Raw genomic sequence first — 18,449 nt, forward strand, 5'->3', positions numbered from 1 at the left:
ATTGTCTTCCAGCTTTAGTGGTTTGCAAGCAAAGTGCAATAGCCTTCCGACACCCCCCCGGGGCAGAGCCTGGCCACATCTCTGAAGCTGGATGGATGAGCAGTGAGGAAGCAGGGAGGTTCATTGTGGGGGTAACTGACCAGACGTGGACTTTCTGTCTGCCTTGACACATACTCTTTTACTCAGATCTGGTGCCAGCTGGCTAGGCACTGTGCAGACAGTTTGAAGGAGTTAGGGAGATTTCTTTAAGATTTTTCTCCCGTTTCAGGGTTTTCCAACACTGGGTATTGATTACCACAATAATGATCTTTTCAAACAGCATCATTAGGAACGGAAAGTGTCTACTGACTGAATCAAAGATCTCCACTGTGCATTTTTACATTTTCTTTGCTGACTCTACACTTGTCCTAGTTTATCATCTTAGGCTATTTCATCAGTATGGATGTAGAGTAAAGGAAAAAGCAAGGAACCTTATGTTGTCATTAACACGTCTTCAAGAGGTGCCTAGGAAAAAGCAGAACTATGACAGACCACAGAAATTCTTGTCCTTCTGCCTGGTATCCTACTTACAGCAACCTTCTACTCCAAAGCCCGTTTCTCATGATTTTTTTTGTCATGATCATGCGTAACCAGATCCCTTTTCACCTTCTTTTGTCTCAGTTGACTTCAGTTCCTTACTCAGCATTTTTCCCTTCCTCTTTCGACACAGGTTATAGCACAGGGGTCAACAGCTCTAAATCTTAAGGGTACTAACATTGCATGTGTACTAGGCTTCTCTAAATTATCAGCAGCGGAGGGAGAGGATTAAAATAGTTAATTTACAGTTCAACCCTTCCCCACAGGTGTTAAAATACTAATGATTTATTAGAAAGAGTAAACAAGAAAAGTTTTTTTTTTTCCTGGGTGAGCAATGATGACAACACGGATAAGAGGCAGTCACATTTAGTAAACGTGATCGTTTGTTATTAATCTACAAGTCCTATAAAAACATGTTACTTTCAAGACTTAACTGTATGCACCTTCGTTTGCAATGAATCATGTACGATGGATGAGTAGGTGTAAAATTGTGCCTTTTCTTAAAAGATACACTAACGACCTTTTGGCCCCGTAAGTAAAAGTCAGACATAATTTGAATTGTGATGGAAGACAAATTCGAAGCATTTATTGTAGTTGTATTTAATTTTGTAGGTAAACTGACGTGTTTGGAAAGAGGTTCTTTAGTCATCTATTTGATCACATATCAAATTCGCAAAGCAGCACTTCCGCTTTGTGAATCTCTTATGGTTTACCGAGTTTCTTCTCATGCAGAACGTTTTGGTCAATAGAAAACAAATCTGTGAGCTTCGGTCTAGTGCTTTCTTGAGCCAATTCTTGTATAGCATTAAGAAGGCAGCAGATTTGCTATGATATGATATTAATGATATTACAGCTGTAAAATTTACATTGCAGTAAACCTCATATAAACCGACAGAAGTAAATATTTTAGTAGTTTAGTTGTAGAAGTAGATTTTGTGCATTATAATAATAGTGGATGAAAAAGACAAGTAATTTCCATGTACAATTATACATTTATTCGATCGCCATAAACACCATATAGTGTGCCACGTATTGGGTTATACTGTTGTTTCATAGACGTAAAAGATGCTTTTTCGATTTGCTATGTATAAAACTGGGCTCTAAAATAGTTTAAAAATAGTTTTTTAACTGTTTTAATGAGATGCTCAATCGATTATTAATAAGGTCTATATACTTCTGCTCATCTTCTTTAATTCTATAAAACGTGGAGTATTTAGTAATCCGCTCATAAAGTAACAATTACAACCAAACTCTTCCGTTTGAATTGAAAACTTCCGCTGAAGTCGCTCGCGCTTGAAGTTTTGGGCTTCAGGTTTATCTACGTTATGACGACAAAAAATAGTGAATATAAACAGGACCAGAAACAAATAAAGTCTCTGGAAGGTAAATTTGAATATATATATGTAAATGTAACTGGTGTGATACGTGGCCTAACAGGTGGAAGTGAAGCTAGATTCCCACATAAAAGTGGTAGCGAAACCAAATCGTGCTTCTCTAACACAAATCCCTAGCCTGGAAACGTGTCTTCCCTTTTTTTTCTTGTAGACCTCACTCGTTTTGTCGTTGACATCTCCGGGTCTATCATTATCAATAATAAATGATGCTTCACATCTACAATCATTTGTTTTGGCGAGATAGTTGATGTGACTTTAATAAGAAACGTAGCAGCTTTCAATTTTCTCGAATCTTCTCCAGTAAAATATGTAGCCACAAATTGTCTTCAATAGTGATATTTTTTTAGTCACATACTAGTATTATTAGAATCATATCAATCATTATGGAGAAGTACTATAGCTGTTATCGCCGCTGTCTAACGTCTATGGAGACCTGAAGTTTCCTAATTAAGGGGGCCTTCAGTGTGATGTTTTGAGTTAAACCTGAAAACCTGGGATTTTCACCAGTTGCTGACTGTGATATTTGGGATCTCTAAAATGCACCTATATTTGTGCACCCTATGATGGACTGTCGGGATTTTTTTTCCTTTCTTGTGACCTAGAGTCAGGATTGTTGTCACCTTACCAAAATTTAACAGCTTTATGATAAATTGAGCTTTCATGCACACAAACTACGTGTGATAGCTCAGATGTAAGAAAAAAGTTTCCCTGTAATTAAATTCATTTATCATAAAAACTAAGTAGAATTATATTCAATATTGTGCCAGCATCCTCTGTTTGTAGCAGTTTCAGTTAGTTTCTTCTCCGTAGGGAGATACAAGAAATGTTAGGATTGCTAATGAAACTTGCATTCTGAAACAGAACTACCAGGCTCCCCACTGAAGGATGCAGTTGAAAAGGTGTCTCAACATGAGGAAAACCAAACTAATGAAATCAATGAACACAGGAAGTTTTTGGCTCTCTTCAAGGTGATCATTAAAGATTTAAATAATCAGTAATGTCGTGTGTTTCTCTAAATGCTGAAAACAAAGCTTTACTGATATGTATTGATATGTTATCCAGCAGCCATATCACCCTGCAACTCACACCTGGCAACCCACTGAAGCTCAGCAGGTGTGAGCCTGGTCAGTACCTGGAGGGTAGACCTCCTGGGAAAAACTAAGGTTGCTGCTGGAAGAGGTGTTAGTGGGGCCAGCAGGGGGTGCTCACCCTGTGGCTCATGTGGGTCCTAATGCCCCACTGTAGTGACGGGGACACTATACTGTTAACAGGCGCCATCCTTCGGATGAGACGTAAAACCGAGGTCCTGACTCTCTGTGGTCATTAAAAATCCCAGGGTGTTTCTTGAAAAGAGTAGGAGTGTAACCCCGGCGTCCTGGCCAAATTTCCCATCGGCCTTTATCAATCATGGCCTCCTAACAATCCCCCTCTATGAATTGGCTTCATTACTTTGCTCTCCTCCCCACTGATAGCTGATGTGTGGTGAGCAGTCTGGCGCACTATGGCTGCCGTCGCATCATCCAGGTGGATGCTGCACATTGGTGGTGGTGGAGGGGAGTCCCCATTACCTGTAAAGCGCTTTGAGTGGAGTGTCCAGAAAAGCGCTATATAAGCGTAAGCAATTATTATTGTATTGTGTGGAAATGGTATTTGTGGCAAAATATAAGTGTTAAAATAGTACTGTATGAAGTTTATGTATACATGTCAAGTCCCAGTGTTAACATTGAGGGAGGAATCCTTCACTGCCAACTAATCAAAAGATGGAAATCTAGAAAATGTTCATAAAACTTAAGAGTGCAGCATTACACAAGCAAGAACTCACAGAGTAGGCCTAAGCTTTATTAAGCAATTGATTCCCAGTCTTCTCTTTTCAGATTCAAGTTTCAGAACTAGAGGTGAAGAGCGAGTCAGTTTCACTTGAGCTGCACACGGCCGAGATGGAAAACCTCAGGCTGGTCCACGAAATGGCAGCGTTGCAGAAGCAGTCCGAGTGCGAGGAAGCCCAGTCCCGAGCTCTCTACAAGGAGAACGTGGAGCTGCGGCTCCAGATCGAGCAGGAGGAGGAAAACTTCCAGCTGCTGCTGGCGGGGTACAACACCTACCGGAATAAAATGGCGGCTCACAGGGATGTGGTCTCTCGCAGGGAGGGGAGAGCCGCGGCACAGAAGAAACGCTGCGAGAAGGCCGACTCGGTTAGGAAGCTTAAAGTGAAAATGGAGGAGCTGAGAACTGACCTCCAAAGACCAGACGGAACTGTAATCCGGCAAGCACAGGTGAGCTGACTTTGTTTTTTGGAAATCCAGGTAGCGCTTAAATTAAATTCAAAATTCTTTGTTTGAATGAAACATCAGATCAGGAAAAGAGATTACATGCATCTTAAGATAAGATCACTTTATTGGCCGTATACAATTTCTCGCAGTAGGAATTTGTCTTTTCGCATGCCCCAACTTTCTCTCCATAAGATACACAGACAGGGAGAGAAGCTTGGGGTCAGAGCGCAGGGTCAGCCATTTATACAGCGCCCCTGGAGCAGCTGGGGTTAAGGGCCTTGCTCAGGGGCCCAATGGAGTAGGATTTCTCTGCCGGCTGCAGGATTTGAACTGGCAACCTTCCAGCCACAGGTGGAGATCCTTAGCCACAGTGCCAGCACTCTGTTTAAAGAGTACCGTACTTCATTAGAGGCAGTCTTAGAAGAAATGCTATGAAAGTCATTGCATCCAATGGCCTTGAATTCAGAAGTGTTTAGTCATAAACCCATGATATTAATAAAAGCTGCCCTGTCTGCATTACATTAATGAAATACTTATTTTGTTTATATTGTAGGTGTTTTTTCATTTTATGGTTATTTATAGTTTCTTGAAAGATGTACGTTTTTACTGAGAAGTGGTAAAAAATTAAGTACATCTTTTTATGCAAATTGCTTTTTAGTCTGCAGAAAAGTTTTCAACTTTTGTTTCTGAACAGAGGGAAATTGATGACATAAAGGTACAGATTTCTAAGATGAGGGATGCTTTCCGCGACAAGACTGCACTGTTGTTGAAAGAACAGGATATTCATGCACAGCTAAAAATGGATATTGAGGTCAGAACACTTCATTAAAAATAAAATCAGAATGTATGAATTCATAAGAAAAGTAAGATTACCATCAACTTTTTGTGAAACATTTATTTAATATTGTTTTCTAGGGATGTAAGTCCATGCATTTACATCAATGTTTCAAAGCATGAGATAATCTTTGGTTTTTGTAAATGAAATGAAATAATTACATAAAAATATAAATGTTTTTTTTTTTCAAATACAAGCATAAATAAGCACCGTATGATTATATTGTTGTGGTTTGGAGGGGCAGCTACGTGTTAGGATTTTACATCAAAACTACAAAAATTGGTTAGAACAATTAACATTCTACAAATGTGTAAACAGACTGAACTAATTTTGAGTCAGATAACTAAGTCAGCTCTCTTAGAACCCCAATATTAAACAGAAAACAGATTATTCTTGATGAGATTATTTAGCCAGTGTTCATGGGAGCTGGGCATAGGAACTAGGCAGGATACATCGGCAATACCTTAAATGGGTAGAAATGATATCAGAAATGGGAATCACAAAGGAACAAGTGTATCTGGGCCCTGTGGCAGACCTGGCTGACCAGAGAGGACAGACTGTGCTCCCACTGCCTGCAGGGAGAAGCAGAGGCAAAGATGCGGTTTCTGCTGCACTGTGAGAAATACTCTGGGATAAGGCAAACATTTTCCCCTAAAATATCAAATCTAATCCCAGAACTCCCACACAACTTCCTGTCATATTGGGGGAGGGGGGAGGGAATTCAACAGAGCTGCAGCCCAGCATGTAATCTCTTATCACAGCCTGAGGAAGAGAGAGTGAGCCTATCTCTCAATATTTTTTGTTTTATGTTTTTAATTGTCCTGTAATATGTTTGTATTGTAAATGTATCTATGTATTGTATGTTTGTATTGTAAATGTCTGTACATGTAAATTGCAACACTGTATTATTTCCTGTATTGTGAAATCTCTCATTGTTTAAATAATGCATTGTTTGCAATAGGGAAATGGTTTACAGTACCTTTCATTTAACATCCATTTTAAGAGGGGTTTAGAGAGAGGGATCCAAGGCACGAACTTTATTTGACAACACACAGGTTCCCACTTTGTCCTTGTGAGGTGTTTTGTGTCTCAGTTTCAGAGAGTTCTGTTTTCTGTATCTGTTTAAGACCTCACAGAAATGCAAATGTCTGTAAACAACATGTGTAATGTTTTGTGCTAAATGGATTTTAAATGGACGGAACAGTGGCACAAAAGTCTGCATTGCTCTTCTCACAGCTCTGGAGCTCTGGGTTTGGGGGTTCCTGGGGTGCTATCAGCATGGAGTTTTAGTATGATCTTACTGTGTTCATGTGCGTTTCCTCTGGGCGCTCCATTTTTCTCCCACAATCCAAAGGCATACTGGTGGTGTCACTGCCTTCCAAGAAAAACTGGCCCTGGTTTGAGTGTGTGTTTGTCTGTGTGTCCTGCATGTTGTCCGTGGTGTATCTTGCCTTGTGCCTGTTGCTTTCTTTGGCCATTGGTGGTTCATCAAGCTGAACTGGAGAAACTAAGAACTCCCACGACATGTTCCTCAGTATTCCCTGACTAAAGGGGGTGTAATTATTGTACATTTTCTGCCATTTGCTTCCATAACAAGATGGTGTTAGGATGTGAGATTTAATAGAATTATTCCCAACCCCCTTATTTACAACAACATATTAAACATCTTGGGGTGGTATATATACAAGTAAACAAAGATGAGTAAATGAGGTTAGAATAAAATTGAAGAAAATTGTTTGCACACCTTGACAGAAAAATATGAGGCCCAGATCTTTATAAAGCTCTATTTGTTTTGAATAAACCATTTACAACAGAGGGAAAACTTAGTAGGAACAAAATAGATATGTCTCTGTCCTGTATTGCAATAATTTGGCTGTTGTTCATGAATGCAATTTTTATTAACATATTAAGCCTTTTAAGAAACTGCCATTTTTCAGCAAGTCGAGATTAATAAATGTTGAAACTGTTCAAGAGCTCCAAAATGTATTAATCAGATTGATCCTTTATTTAATTTAGTAATTCCATCTCACTGTGCAGACATTACAAGGTAATAGCAGATATAGAAAAAGAATCCCATTGATGGGATTTTGAGAAGCTCAGCCATTGCAGGGATTAATATGAATGTTTCAATTAATTTCTATGGCGCAGACAGCACCAATACGAGTCTGGGCTTTGTAATTCAGCTGCTGTGAGTAGGATTCCCCAAGAAGTGCTACACATATTTCCATATACCAGCATAACTGGGTGGGGTTCAGTTACCAGGTTTCCTTTGTTTAGCTACGGAGAGAGTCTCTGTTATTTGTTTTGTACTTGTCAGTTTTTAGTTTTATCAGTGAGAGATGAGTAACTCTTCCCCTTCATACAATTCTACTGTTGGGACTGCAGGATTCACAGTTTGAAGAATGGCAGGTGTCTGGAAACAGCTACAATGTGCAATAAAAAGCTACTTTTATGTCTTGGAAAATGACACACTTTTTTACAATTACTGATCACATAGTCTGTATTTCCTTTACTCACAGATTGAAAACAGGAGGTGTGAAGCAATTCTTAAGCGTCTCCATTGTCAGTTGAAGAAAGCCCAGTCTGACAAAAGGCAGATGAACGCGGATATACTTCAGATGAAGAAAAAAGCAGAAGATCTCAGAAAATGTCTTCCAGCAACAGATTGAATAACTGTGACTACAGTTCACTTTTATGGAGCAATTCGTTGTAAAACAGAACATCAAAATGTTTACACTGACAAAAAAATACAAACTGAAATCCTATCTAAATCCATAAAGTCAAACATTTTAAAAATAAATCTAAAGGTCAAATCTATCATTTTGATTGCATATGGCAATTACTATATGCAACTGTAATATGTACAGTATGTTACTTTTTTGCTAACCACACAAGCACCAACAAACCCAAACACGTATCAGCAAAATATACAAATATTGTGTAAGAAGTCAGTTAATGTTTTAGGTGTTTATCAATAATGAAGTTCTGAAAATGTTCATTCAGTGTTTGACCAACAATATTCAATTCCACTTTTAAGTAAACCAATACAAGCTAAATAAGCAGTCAGAATCCTAAGAAACTTCAATATTTTAATTTAAATATGTATATAATATTTCCTCAAACATCCAGTATAAACAATTGTCTGATTTTTTTTTATTGAGGACACTAGTTGCAAGTTTTTCTTGGAATACTTTTTATTTGTGACCAATGCATTAATACTGTAAAAAGGAATTGTACTTTTATAGGTCACAGCATTGCATACAGGACTTTGAGAACCTTTTCATTGTATACTGCAATGCATTTACAAACACAATAAATGTTGGTTCCAGTACTCACATATTGTATTTTAATGCCTCTTGGTATGGTATAAAAAAGTAAGAAATTGAATGTTTTAGATGTGTGCAATTAGAGCTATGGCCTAGGTCTCACAGAGCCAACACACTCAAATCAACAACAGTAATGAAAGAATAATATGACTAACATTAAAAATTATAGCATTCCATCCACGGGAAAGAGTTAGATGTGTAATTCCTACTAGATATTAGAAGGAGTAATTATTATAGGTCCAGACAATTGGATATTAAAGTTAATCTAGTTCAGAATAATTCAGAAACAAAGCTAAAATTGTTAAGAGTGCAAAAAGTCTTGATTTTACTGTTACCAAACCCAATACTTAGTAGATTAGACTGTACCAACTACAACATTTAAATAATGGAGTTTCCAATACAAAAACATTGCAAATTAAATAGAGATAAATGACCAAAGTTTTCATATAAAATATATTTTAATCGCAGCACATAAGAAAACATCATTTCATTTCAGGTGAATATCCAATATCTCCATATTTATTCATATTGAACCACACATGACAGACTGAGTTACAGTTTGAATAAAGACTCTATAAAAACATTCTAAGGATTTTATACTGTAACACCATTGCTAAGGGAATTCATTGGATAATTTGTCTTAAATCCGTAACTGAATTACGGAAAATAGTTACATTTATTCATATTTCTTAGGTATTCCTTTGAGATTTGATATAAGTCGTTCAAGAAGCAACCATAAATTCAAAGACAAAAGCAGTTGAGAAAAAAGGGCGTCTTTGGATACAAAGTTTCGAAGACACGTTGTCAAAGTCGCCTATGTGAACGTGGTATTCACGGTCAGATTGCAAAACCGAAGCATCTCTTGAGCGCGATCGACAACAGGCAACTCGAATTTACAAATCCCTATTGAATTAGTGTTGCATTTCATCATGTAAGCAACTGCTGGAAATTAAATATCGCGATTTAACCTGCTATGTAAGTTTGCTTTTTGTGGGTTATATCGGCGCATTTGCTTTCTGATGCAACCTTATAACCCCTCACGCTTAGTTCAGACACGCGGAAATATCAGCTTTCTGTAATCTTTTGGACATGTGACTGCCGAGTTATCTAACACACGGGAATTCCCCTAGTTGTTACTATCGTTACTGACTCTACTGCCGACAGGAAATAAACTTCAGGAAACTGCTGCTGAGTATGAACAGTGTACTTACCTGACAGGCACTTACCTTTCAAGACTTGAACATCATCACTGTGCAACAGCAGCTCCTTTCCTTTGCCTCTTCTAAACTGAGACAAGGGAACACTGAGACACTTGATTAAGGTTGACCGCTTTTCGGTAAAGCCTATGAAAGTAATTGTTTTCGTTCAGCTGAATCTTTACACCAGAAGATCGGAGGTGAGTGGCGTTAAGATAACGAGCTGACGGGTGTCAACCGGACGCAGAGAGCACAGTGATCTGCAGCCCTGAAGCCAGGATTGAACTGGAAGGAGCTTGAACAGTAAGTCCTTTCAAACGTAAAGTGAAAGCAAAACTGAAACTGCGGTTGTCGCAAATGTTTCTTTTTTCAGTAGAGCGGAAAGCTGCAAAGCTGTTCTTTTGTTAAGGTTTTTTTTTTTGCATTCATGTACATGTTTAAGAAAAATAAAATAAAAGCAGTGTGGTAGATAGTGTACGCAGACAGGGTAAGGCCGGGTTTATAATGCAAGAGGGCAGGTTAAAGAGTAAAAGTTAAATCCCGCTGAAGTTGATTCTTGCTGGTGGTGGGTGAGATCGCCACTGAAGCTGGACCCTTCAAAGTGTTAACATAACCCTTAAGGATGAAGAAGTACTTTTTCAGATATGCTCATTAACGAGATCTATTTATGGAACTCTATTCCAACATAAACCCCATATTTTTTTTCTCGCATGCTAAAAAATGAGGCCGCGGAATTTCAAACCCTTATAATATACATGTTCGTATAGTTGCATCTTTAAGTCGTCATAGCACATTTGCCATATCTTTTGGCAAGTTAAATTTCTCCTGGATAATACGTAAGTGTGCGTATTTTGCAGCGTTTTCATTTGTATTAATCAGATTTCACAAAATGTATAAGGATATATTCAGATTTAGTACAGCGTATAAAAATCCTAACTTAATTCTCATTTTTAATTATTAAAATAGGGTTGAAGCATACTTGAAATTATTTGTTTCTGATATTTGTCCTTACAGGTGAAGTATGGTTGGGGCGGTGATTATTGATCTTTTCCACGATCATTGTCTTCAGTATAAAGACTGCATAGAGAAGCGTCTCAAAAGGGCATCAGTACTGATCGGAACCCCAGGCGCCGAAAAAAATAAACATGTATATCTGCTGCCGAACCAAAATAAACTAGCGTCTCCAGATCACAGCTGTAAAACCTCCATCGACGGATTATTGGAGAACTTCAGCAGCCTTAAGGAAGGTGCTCAGATCGTCAGTCACCCATGTCTGGCAGCCTCCTTGTACTCCGTTAAGCAAGCTATGGATGACCTTAACCTCAGTAGCATTCTAATAATCACATCCCTGCAGAGAAAAGCAGCATGGCAAGCCTATCTGGATCTCCTGTTTACAGCAGCCTACGTCTTGGAATACGACGTTGCATGTGATGAATCTCATTGTTCAGTCGGTGATCCCATTGCAACCTGTGGGCCTGAGACTCCCCTCACCGCCAGGCAGCTGGAACACGTCGGAAATGAGGTCAGCGCCTTTCTCAGGCAGTTACCTGGCCTGAAAGGTGACATTACCATCCTGCCGTCTTCACTGATCTCGGGTAGGTGCTGCAGGTGTGCTTGTTCTCTAATGTTTTATGTGTCTTGTTATCCTTTGGCTTCATCCATGTGTAGTTACTTACATCCACTACGGAAGCAGGATCGTTGCTTTCCCACTTGCTGTGACAGAAATGATGATGGGAAGTGATTGTAAACGGTGCTGGTAGCTAAAGAACAGACCTCAGGAGTGTTGGGGAAAAGATGACGGGTGGCGAAACAGTACTCCTACTCTGGAAAAATATATCTGGACTTGATAAGATGTAAAGAAACTTTTGTATTCTGAAGACATTCAAAACAAAATGCTACCTTTCTGGGCAAGGTGGTGAAAAATTAGAATCTGGATACCTTTTAATATAGTTCTTTCTTAATATCACAATGCAAATATTATCCCTGTGACGTACATGCATTTGAATCAAACAGAACCAAGTTAAACCCATACTGATCCTGCTGAAAACTGTTCAGTTTTCCAAATACCATAGAAATACATATTTTTTTGTGCTACAGGAGACTGTTTCCTACATGGCTTCACCACAAGGACGGGTGGGATTTCATACATAGACACCCTGAGCTCGCTTAACCTCTACTGCAATCCTAGACGCAGAGATCCCAAAGTGGTGGTCGCTGAAAACCTGCGTCGTCTTGCCTCTCAGGCCGGATTTGAGCAGGAGAGGTTCCATTTGTTAAAGGTAAACGCACAGACCTCTCTTTCCATATCACTTTTATGTTGCCTGAGAAATTTGGAGTGCCTAATTGGAGTGAACTTTGTTGTTCGGTAAAATAGAAACTATACTGTAACCATTAGAATAAACTGAACTGTGCCATCGAAGAGGCATTTTAGTCTTATAAGAATATGCAGGACTTGAAAAATGAATATTGTTGCATCAGTATTGATAGATGTCAGGGTTCATAAGGAATAAGGATGATGTGAATGAACACAGTACTTAAAATGTGGTAACTCACTATGAAAGACTTTGTAAATGGGAAATAAATATTTGGTCACCATAACTACAGATAAAGTTTTGATATTAGTCATCAGGCTTTCTTGAAATGTGGTTGTCTCTGAAATGCCTACTGTTAATGTTGTAACTGAAATACGCATCTTCAAGTGAAATCAGAAAGGGGTTACAGGTTCCACATTTGAATTAAAGGCCTTTGTTGAATGTTGACATTGGTCAAATATAATTTAATAATGGGTCGATCGCTACTTCAGAAAAAAACAAATGGTAATTGCGCTGTCGAATACCCGAGCAAAATGCAGACAAACAGGTAGGCTTCTGGAATTCACTCATCATATCTTTTTAAACCGATAAGCTGTAATGCTGACTGCTGGGTTTTTCCGGTGCTGAACAGGTGAATCACGCCAATGATGTGTGGGTGATGGGAAGGAGTGAGCCACCAAGCTATGATGGGATCGTGACCAATCAGGCAGGGGTGGTCATTGCAGCCCCAGGAGCGGACTGTATACCCCTGCTCTTCACCGACCCTGTTAAAAAGGCTATAGGAGTGGCCCATTCAGGTAACCAGTGCGGTCACACTCACTAACATTGCAACTGGAAAAGGCCTAGGCTAAATGCAATCTAAATGGAGCTATTTTCTTTTCCATCTGTGGTGGTTTCTGAAATCATGGCTGGGTTTTACTCGTATCCGGGTAGCAAAGGCTGCCCGTTTTTTACCTCTTTTGTGTTGACCCTCGCTGAATGTCAGCATGCTTCCCCAAAGAGAATGTTCCCTCTCTTATGTAATTTTTTTTTTTTAAAGTCATGGGAGAATTAAAATCTTTGACACATGGCAGCAATAAAAGGCAATGACGGGGAAACTGAAAGAGAATGTGGCCGAGTGGAAGTTCCAAAGTGGAAGTGACAGAGCTCTTTTAAACCGTGCGTGACGCTTGGAGAACTTCTGCACCGGTGCCAGTTTTTATCAAGAACAGCCGCAAAGAGATCTGCACTTCAAGTGCAAGGAACTGGGCTCTTGGGAGATACTGAGCAGCAAAGCTGACTAAAGCTCACTTGCAAGTAATAATGATTGCTTACACTTATATAGCGCTTTTCTGGACACTCCACTCAAAGCGCTTTACAGGTAATGGGGACTCCCCTCCACCACCACCTATGTGCAGCCCCACCTGGATGATGTGACGGCAGCCATAGTGACCCAGTACACTCACCACACATCAGTGGGGAGGAGAGCAGAGTAATGAAGCCAAATCATAGATGGGGATTATTGGAAGGCCAAGATTGGTAAGGGGAATGGGAAATTTGGCCAGGACGCCAGGGTTACACCCCTACTCTTTTCAAGAAACGCCCTGGGATTTTTAATGACCACAGAGAGTCAGGACCTCAGTTTTACATCTCATCCGAAAGACGGCGCCTGTTTATAGTATAGTGTCCCCGTCACTATACTGAGGCATTAGGACCCACATGGACCGCAGGGTGAGCACCCCCTAGTGGCCCCACTAACACCTCTTCTAGCAGCAGCCTTAGTTTTTCCCAGGAGGTCTCCCATCCAGGTACTGACCAGATTCACACCTGCTGAACTTCAGTGGGCTGCCAGTTGTGAGTTGCAGGGTGATATGGCTGCTGAATGAAGTGACACATCTTTTCTTATTTAGGAGACGGTTAAAACGCACGTCATCAGTGTTCTTGGCCATTTGTTGCTTCCAGATTTCTGGTCCAGAAGTAAACGTTTTAAGTCCAAATGAGACGCCTCCCCCAAGCCTGCATTGACTCTCGGTGCCCTTCCATCAAAGCTGGGACTTCAATTTCATTCCTTTTTCCAAAAAATGTTATTTGTATATAAAAAGTGCTTGTTTCGAAATGAGCTGTGAGGGATATTGTGGTGGTGGAGCATTACAGGAGTGCAGAGTTGAGTGCTGCAGTTCAATCTTCACACAGTGCTGGGCCTGGGAATCGGGTGTTATGTGTAAATGAGCTCTTTTCGATCTTGTGTTCCAGGGTGGAGAGGTACCCTAATGGGCATTGCAATGGCTACAGTCAATGCTATGGTCTCTGAGTATGGCAGTGATGTCAGAAACATTGTGGTCATTGTTGGCCCTTCAGTCGGATCTTGCTGTTTCACACTGGATCAGGAATCGGCTCAGGCGTTCCAAGCTATCCACCCGGACTGTGTCAAGGATAGGGGCTCGGCTAGACCCTTTATTGACATCCGGTTAGCCACGAGGTAAGTGCATTAACATCAAGCACTCCGTTCTTGGGCGGCTCAGGTTTTCCTGCAGGTGTTTTTTCATCGTCCGTTACCAGTTGAGCTTACTCAGTTTATTTTCCGTAGTGATTTACTGTCATTTACCGTTGTAGCTCAACAGAACAGCACCTGTCCCGGCAGAGTACAGTTAAAAAATGCCTTTAGCTCAACGTCAGCAGAATTTGTACTGCAACTAAGCTGAAACAGCACAGGATTTTCTATTGTGTTCTTACAAATCTCTTTCAGAGCTGATGAAAAATTCTTGTATGTTCAACATTCAGTGGAAACAATACTGTTCACTGTTCAATTGCCAGTGCTTTTATTTGTTGTAAAAGACTAAAATATTAGTCTTAACAATTGACCAAACTATGTTGTGACACCTACTGTACTTTCCTACTTGAAGGTCAAAAGAAGAGGTACAGTGGTGTAGTGATAAGCATTGCTACATTACAGTCCTGGGGCCCTGGGGTCAATTCTGGACCTGGGGTGCTGTCTGCGTGGAGTTTGTATGTTCCCCCTGTGTTCACATTGATTTCTTCCCTTAGTCCAAAGCCCTGCTGGTAGGTTAATTGGCTTCTGGTTAGAGTGTGTCTGTGTCTGCCTACAGTGGACTGGCATCCCACCCAGGGTGTATCCCGCCTTGTGCCTGTTGATTGCCAGGACAGGCTCCGGCTCCCCCACTACCGTGTAAAGGATGAAGCAGTTACAAAATGGATTGATCAGCTATTTACAACAGTGCCTTTCATTCTGCTTAGGGTTCTTCTAGAGCGCGGTGGAGTCCTACCTCACAATATCCAAGACAACACTGTGTCCGAAAGCAGAGAGAACCTGACCCTGTGTACGTCTTGTCACCCCGACAAGTTTTTCTCTCACGTCCGCGATGGAAACAACTTTGGGACGCAGATTGGGTTTTTATCGATTAAGGAGTAACCAAGCCACTGCTTCGCTGGTAAGGTAAGGAGCACTTTTTACTTTATGGGCCTAAAGTTGGTAAAGCTTAGTAATTGTCTATCTGATTTTTGAAGGTTTCAGTTTAGCAGTGCTGAAGTGCTGTGGAGGTTTTGAATAAAATCCTGTTTTTAATATAAAAAGTGTCTGCTTGTTCTTGGAAGAGTTGGTGGATCTTATTCCAACAGGTTTCTAATGGGGATTGTTCTTTCAACATTTGTACAAAAAGCATCAATGTCCATATCTGGACCTAAAGTCCTACCACCCAGAAACATGTTATCACTAACTTTAAGCAGTTTTAGATGGTGACCTGGTTCAGGTGGGTAAGTCACTAATTCTCTAACATTGTTTTAAGGTAAACCACCATTTCAAGGACTTTACATTTAATATACTACATTAAAGTTGCTGTTATCAAATTATACAAAACACTTTATCTAATCTGACTATTCACAATTATTTATGTCCATTATAGATTGATGGTTAACCATTTGTAAAGTACACATATTATAATTTTTAGAAACTGAGGAATGTTTTTCAATTCAGCCAATGTATACAAAAATATTAGATGACAATCATGCTTTATTTAATAAACTCTGCTTATGTAATACTTGTATCTGATATTATGTATACTATTTGAGTCAAATATACCTTTATTTATTTTCATACCTGTTCTGCTGTGGAAAAAATTTAAAAGCAATTCCACAATAAAATCTGTATTTTTTAAATACTAAAAGTTTATCTTTTGAGGTACACCAAATTTTAAAAGATCACACAATCCATATAATGTTATGCATGAACTGCATGATCATTCTGTTAATGTACAGAATTCTGTACAGATGTTTTTGAAAACAAAAGTGACTGCTGTAAAGCAATTTGTGTATAATACTTAGATGTTTGTCTCCTTGTGACAACTAGGTTATCACCTCTTTCTGTGGTCTGGCTGAAAATAAAGGCGTGGTTTTTATTTATATCTTTCTATACTGAAAAAAATGCTGTTTTTGTTGTTATTTCCAAATGCAGTGACACCATATGGACAGCAGAGGGAGCCAGAGTTGCTTGTATGTTTTGTGGGGAACCTCATGCAGTGTCTTTATGGAAATTTCCTTTGGTGTTCATCACAAAGACTTGGAAGGAATGTGTGAAAGCCATCATACACAAGGACTAAAGGAAATATGTTGTTATTCTTGTTTGTTATTTTTTAGGTGTCAGATCCTTCTGTCTGTTTTGTATTTTAGACAATAAGCTACCTCTTTTGTTTTTTGTTGGTTTGTCAAACCATAGAGTCAGGGATAAAAAAGACCTACTGTGAAAGATTAGTCTGAAATCTCCAGATGAATTCTGGTCACACAGAAAGATGTGACATAAAGACCCATGTCCAGGGAGAAAATAAGCATGAAATCAAAAACAAATAGCATACGCTACTTTGAAAAGATAATGTGATACAGTTTTAACATATTAACCAAGAACATATTAGCCAATCAACTGTTGTGATTTTTTTATCTAAAAAAGAGACACAGATAGATTGGGTATACTATGAAATATTTAATTGTAGAACAAATGGGGGATTGTGTCATACATAGAGGTTAATCTGATTGATTTTTAGCAAAAACTGAGTACATTATATTCTTCCTTTCATGCATTGTTGGATGGATTTTATGGTAAACGGTTTGGGATACCTCTTTAGATTTTGAAATTAAATTGATTTCTGCTATACTGTTTTTCATGGCTGAAGTGTCCTTACTGTCCAGCTGAGGTCACTGTCGATGTATTTATGTGTGTAACGCAACTTGCTTTATTATTCCCCCAGTGTAATTTGACATTCATACAAAAATGCATAAACGTACTGTATATGGACTGAGCTTGACTACTTCTCAACAGTAATATAATGTCACAAAGGGTGTTAGGCAAAAGAAAGATAAATAATTTTGCTAGCAAAATGTTATGGTATCCAAATTTTATGAGATAGTGCTCCTGAAGACCAAAGGCAATGTATACCTCTAGAGCACAGAATATTTTGGGTTTAATTCTGCCTGGGTTTAGATTCAGGAAAAAAAGAAAGTGCTAATATAAACCCTTGTCTCAAAGCTCTTCTGCTGATTAGCTGATAAATCAATGTGGTATTTCGCTTGAATTGCTTGAAAATAATACAGTAGTGTGAAATTTTATATGGTGAGAAGAAGACTTAAAGGCCTTAAAGAATAATTCTTTACTTCGAAGAGCTTTACAAAGTTCAGTACTAAGTCGAAAAACAAATAGTGCGGTTGTTTACAAACGTCTTCCTTATATTACAGTACAGTATATCTCAAATCACATTCCATGCTTCGCAAGACCCGAATGATATCAAATAGAAAGCAAGATGTTCAGTGTGCGTATCTGTTAAAGTTAGTGGTTAGGTTGATGTTGGTAGACACGTACAGCCCTGCGTGCTGGTGCATGGCCCACATTAGCTGAGGAAATAGAATGGAAGGCAGATGTCTGTTTCAGAGATGTTCTTGTGATAAACCACAGCTGCTAGCATTCCTTATGTGCGTGCTCTGAGAGACATTTCAGAAGAAGGTATAGCTGCATTTGCTCTGTGTGTGGCTGCACTTTAACCAACTACCTCTGTGTACCTATGCCCATGTGAGCCTCCTGCAGTTGTGACCACAGTGTGCTGGGCCCATGTGAGCTGCTACCTTACCTACTGTACTTTCCATAACACACCGAGATCAAGTATGATGGTTTTAGAGCATAAGAGCCAATAAAAACACAATTCAAAAGGGGTATTTTCTATTATTGGTGGTTGTTTAAAAAATGCATAAAAATCTAGTTTGCATTAACATCAGTGGAACACAGCCCGAGCTGATAGGCTGCAGCTTTCAGATCATCTTTTCCTTGGAAGTACCGCGTGTCAGTTACAGTAACGCACATCGGAGCTTCACTAATAAGAGGTGAGGAACGCACGTTTAATAAACACTGGTGGTACAGTGGACTTAGCAAAGCGCCTGATTGTATATTTTCTTTTGAAAGAGCCCCGGGTGCCAGGGCACCCAAACGGGCAGGTTGTAGAGAGAGACTGCCATGCCATGTCGCGTCGGGCTCGCCCCAAACCGCTTCCTGCTGTGTGCGGTGGT

General features: G+C 39.5%; 2 protein-coding genes across 6 annotated transcripts; both read left to right on the top strand.

Annotated features, from left to right (window-relative positions):
- The first annotated feature begins 1,766 nt into the window (after positions 1–1,766).
- On the top strand, positions 1,767–8,406 carry ccdc122 (coiled-coil domain containing 122). Of its 2 annotated transcripts, XM_088602658.1 has the most exons (5): positions 1,772–1,959; positions 2,832–2,938; positions 3,845–4,243; positions 4,935–5,051; positions 7,595–8,406. In XM_088602658.1, exons 1-5 carry the CDS (start codon positions 1,902–1,904, stop codon positions 7,742–7,744), a joined length of 831 nt encoding a protein of 276 aa, XP_088458784.1. In that variant the 5' UTR covers positions 1,772–1,901; the 3' UTR covers positions 7,745–8,406. The 2 variants fall into 2 exon arrangements, with proteins under 2 accessions (XP_088458794.1, XP_088458784.1); XM_088602668.1 differs by lacking the exon at positions 4,935–5,051 and having other exon boundaries at positions 1,767–1,959.
- Positions 8,407–9,527: 1,121 nt separating this feature from the next.
- lacc1 (laccase domain multifunctional purine nucleosidase 1) lies at positions 9,528–17,190 on the top strand. 4 transcript variants are annotated; one of them, XM_088602646.1, is made up of 7 exons: positions 9,528–9,900; positions 10,612–11,192; positions 11,695–11,876; positions 12,541–12,706; positions 14,142–14,367; positions 15,144–15,337; positions 16,357–17,190. In XM_088602646.1, exons 2-6 carry the CDS (start codon positions 10,619–10,621, stop codon positions 15,316–15,318), a joined length of 1,323 nt encoding a protein of 440 aa, XP_088458772.1. In that variant the 5' UTR covers positions 9,528–9,900; positions 10,612–10,618; the 3' UTR covers positions 15,319–15,337; positions 16,357–17,190. The 4 variants fall into 4 exon arrangements, with proteins under 4 accessions (XP_088458772.1, XP_088458746.1, XP_088458763.1 ...); XM_088602620.1 differs by having other exon boundaries at positions 9,529–9,900; positions 15,144–15,342; XM_088602637.1 differs by lacking the exon at positions 9,528–9,900 and adding an exon at positions 9,952–10,162 and having other exon boundaries at positions 15,144–15,342.
- Positions 17,191–18,449: the final 1,259 nt, after the last annotated feature.

The sequence above is a fragment of the Lepisosteus platostomus genome, chromosome 2, assembly GCF_059453375.1.
Source record: "Lepisosteus platostomus isolate fLepPlt1 chromosome 2, fLepPlt1.hap1, whole genome shotgun sequence".
Lineage (NCBI taxonomy): Eukaryota > Metazoa > Chordata > Actinopteri > Semionotiformes > Lepisosteidae > Lepisosteus > Lepisosteus platostomus.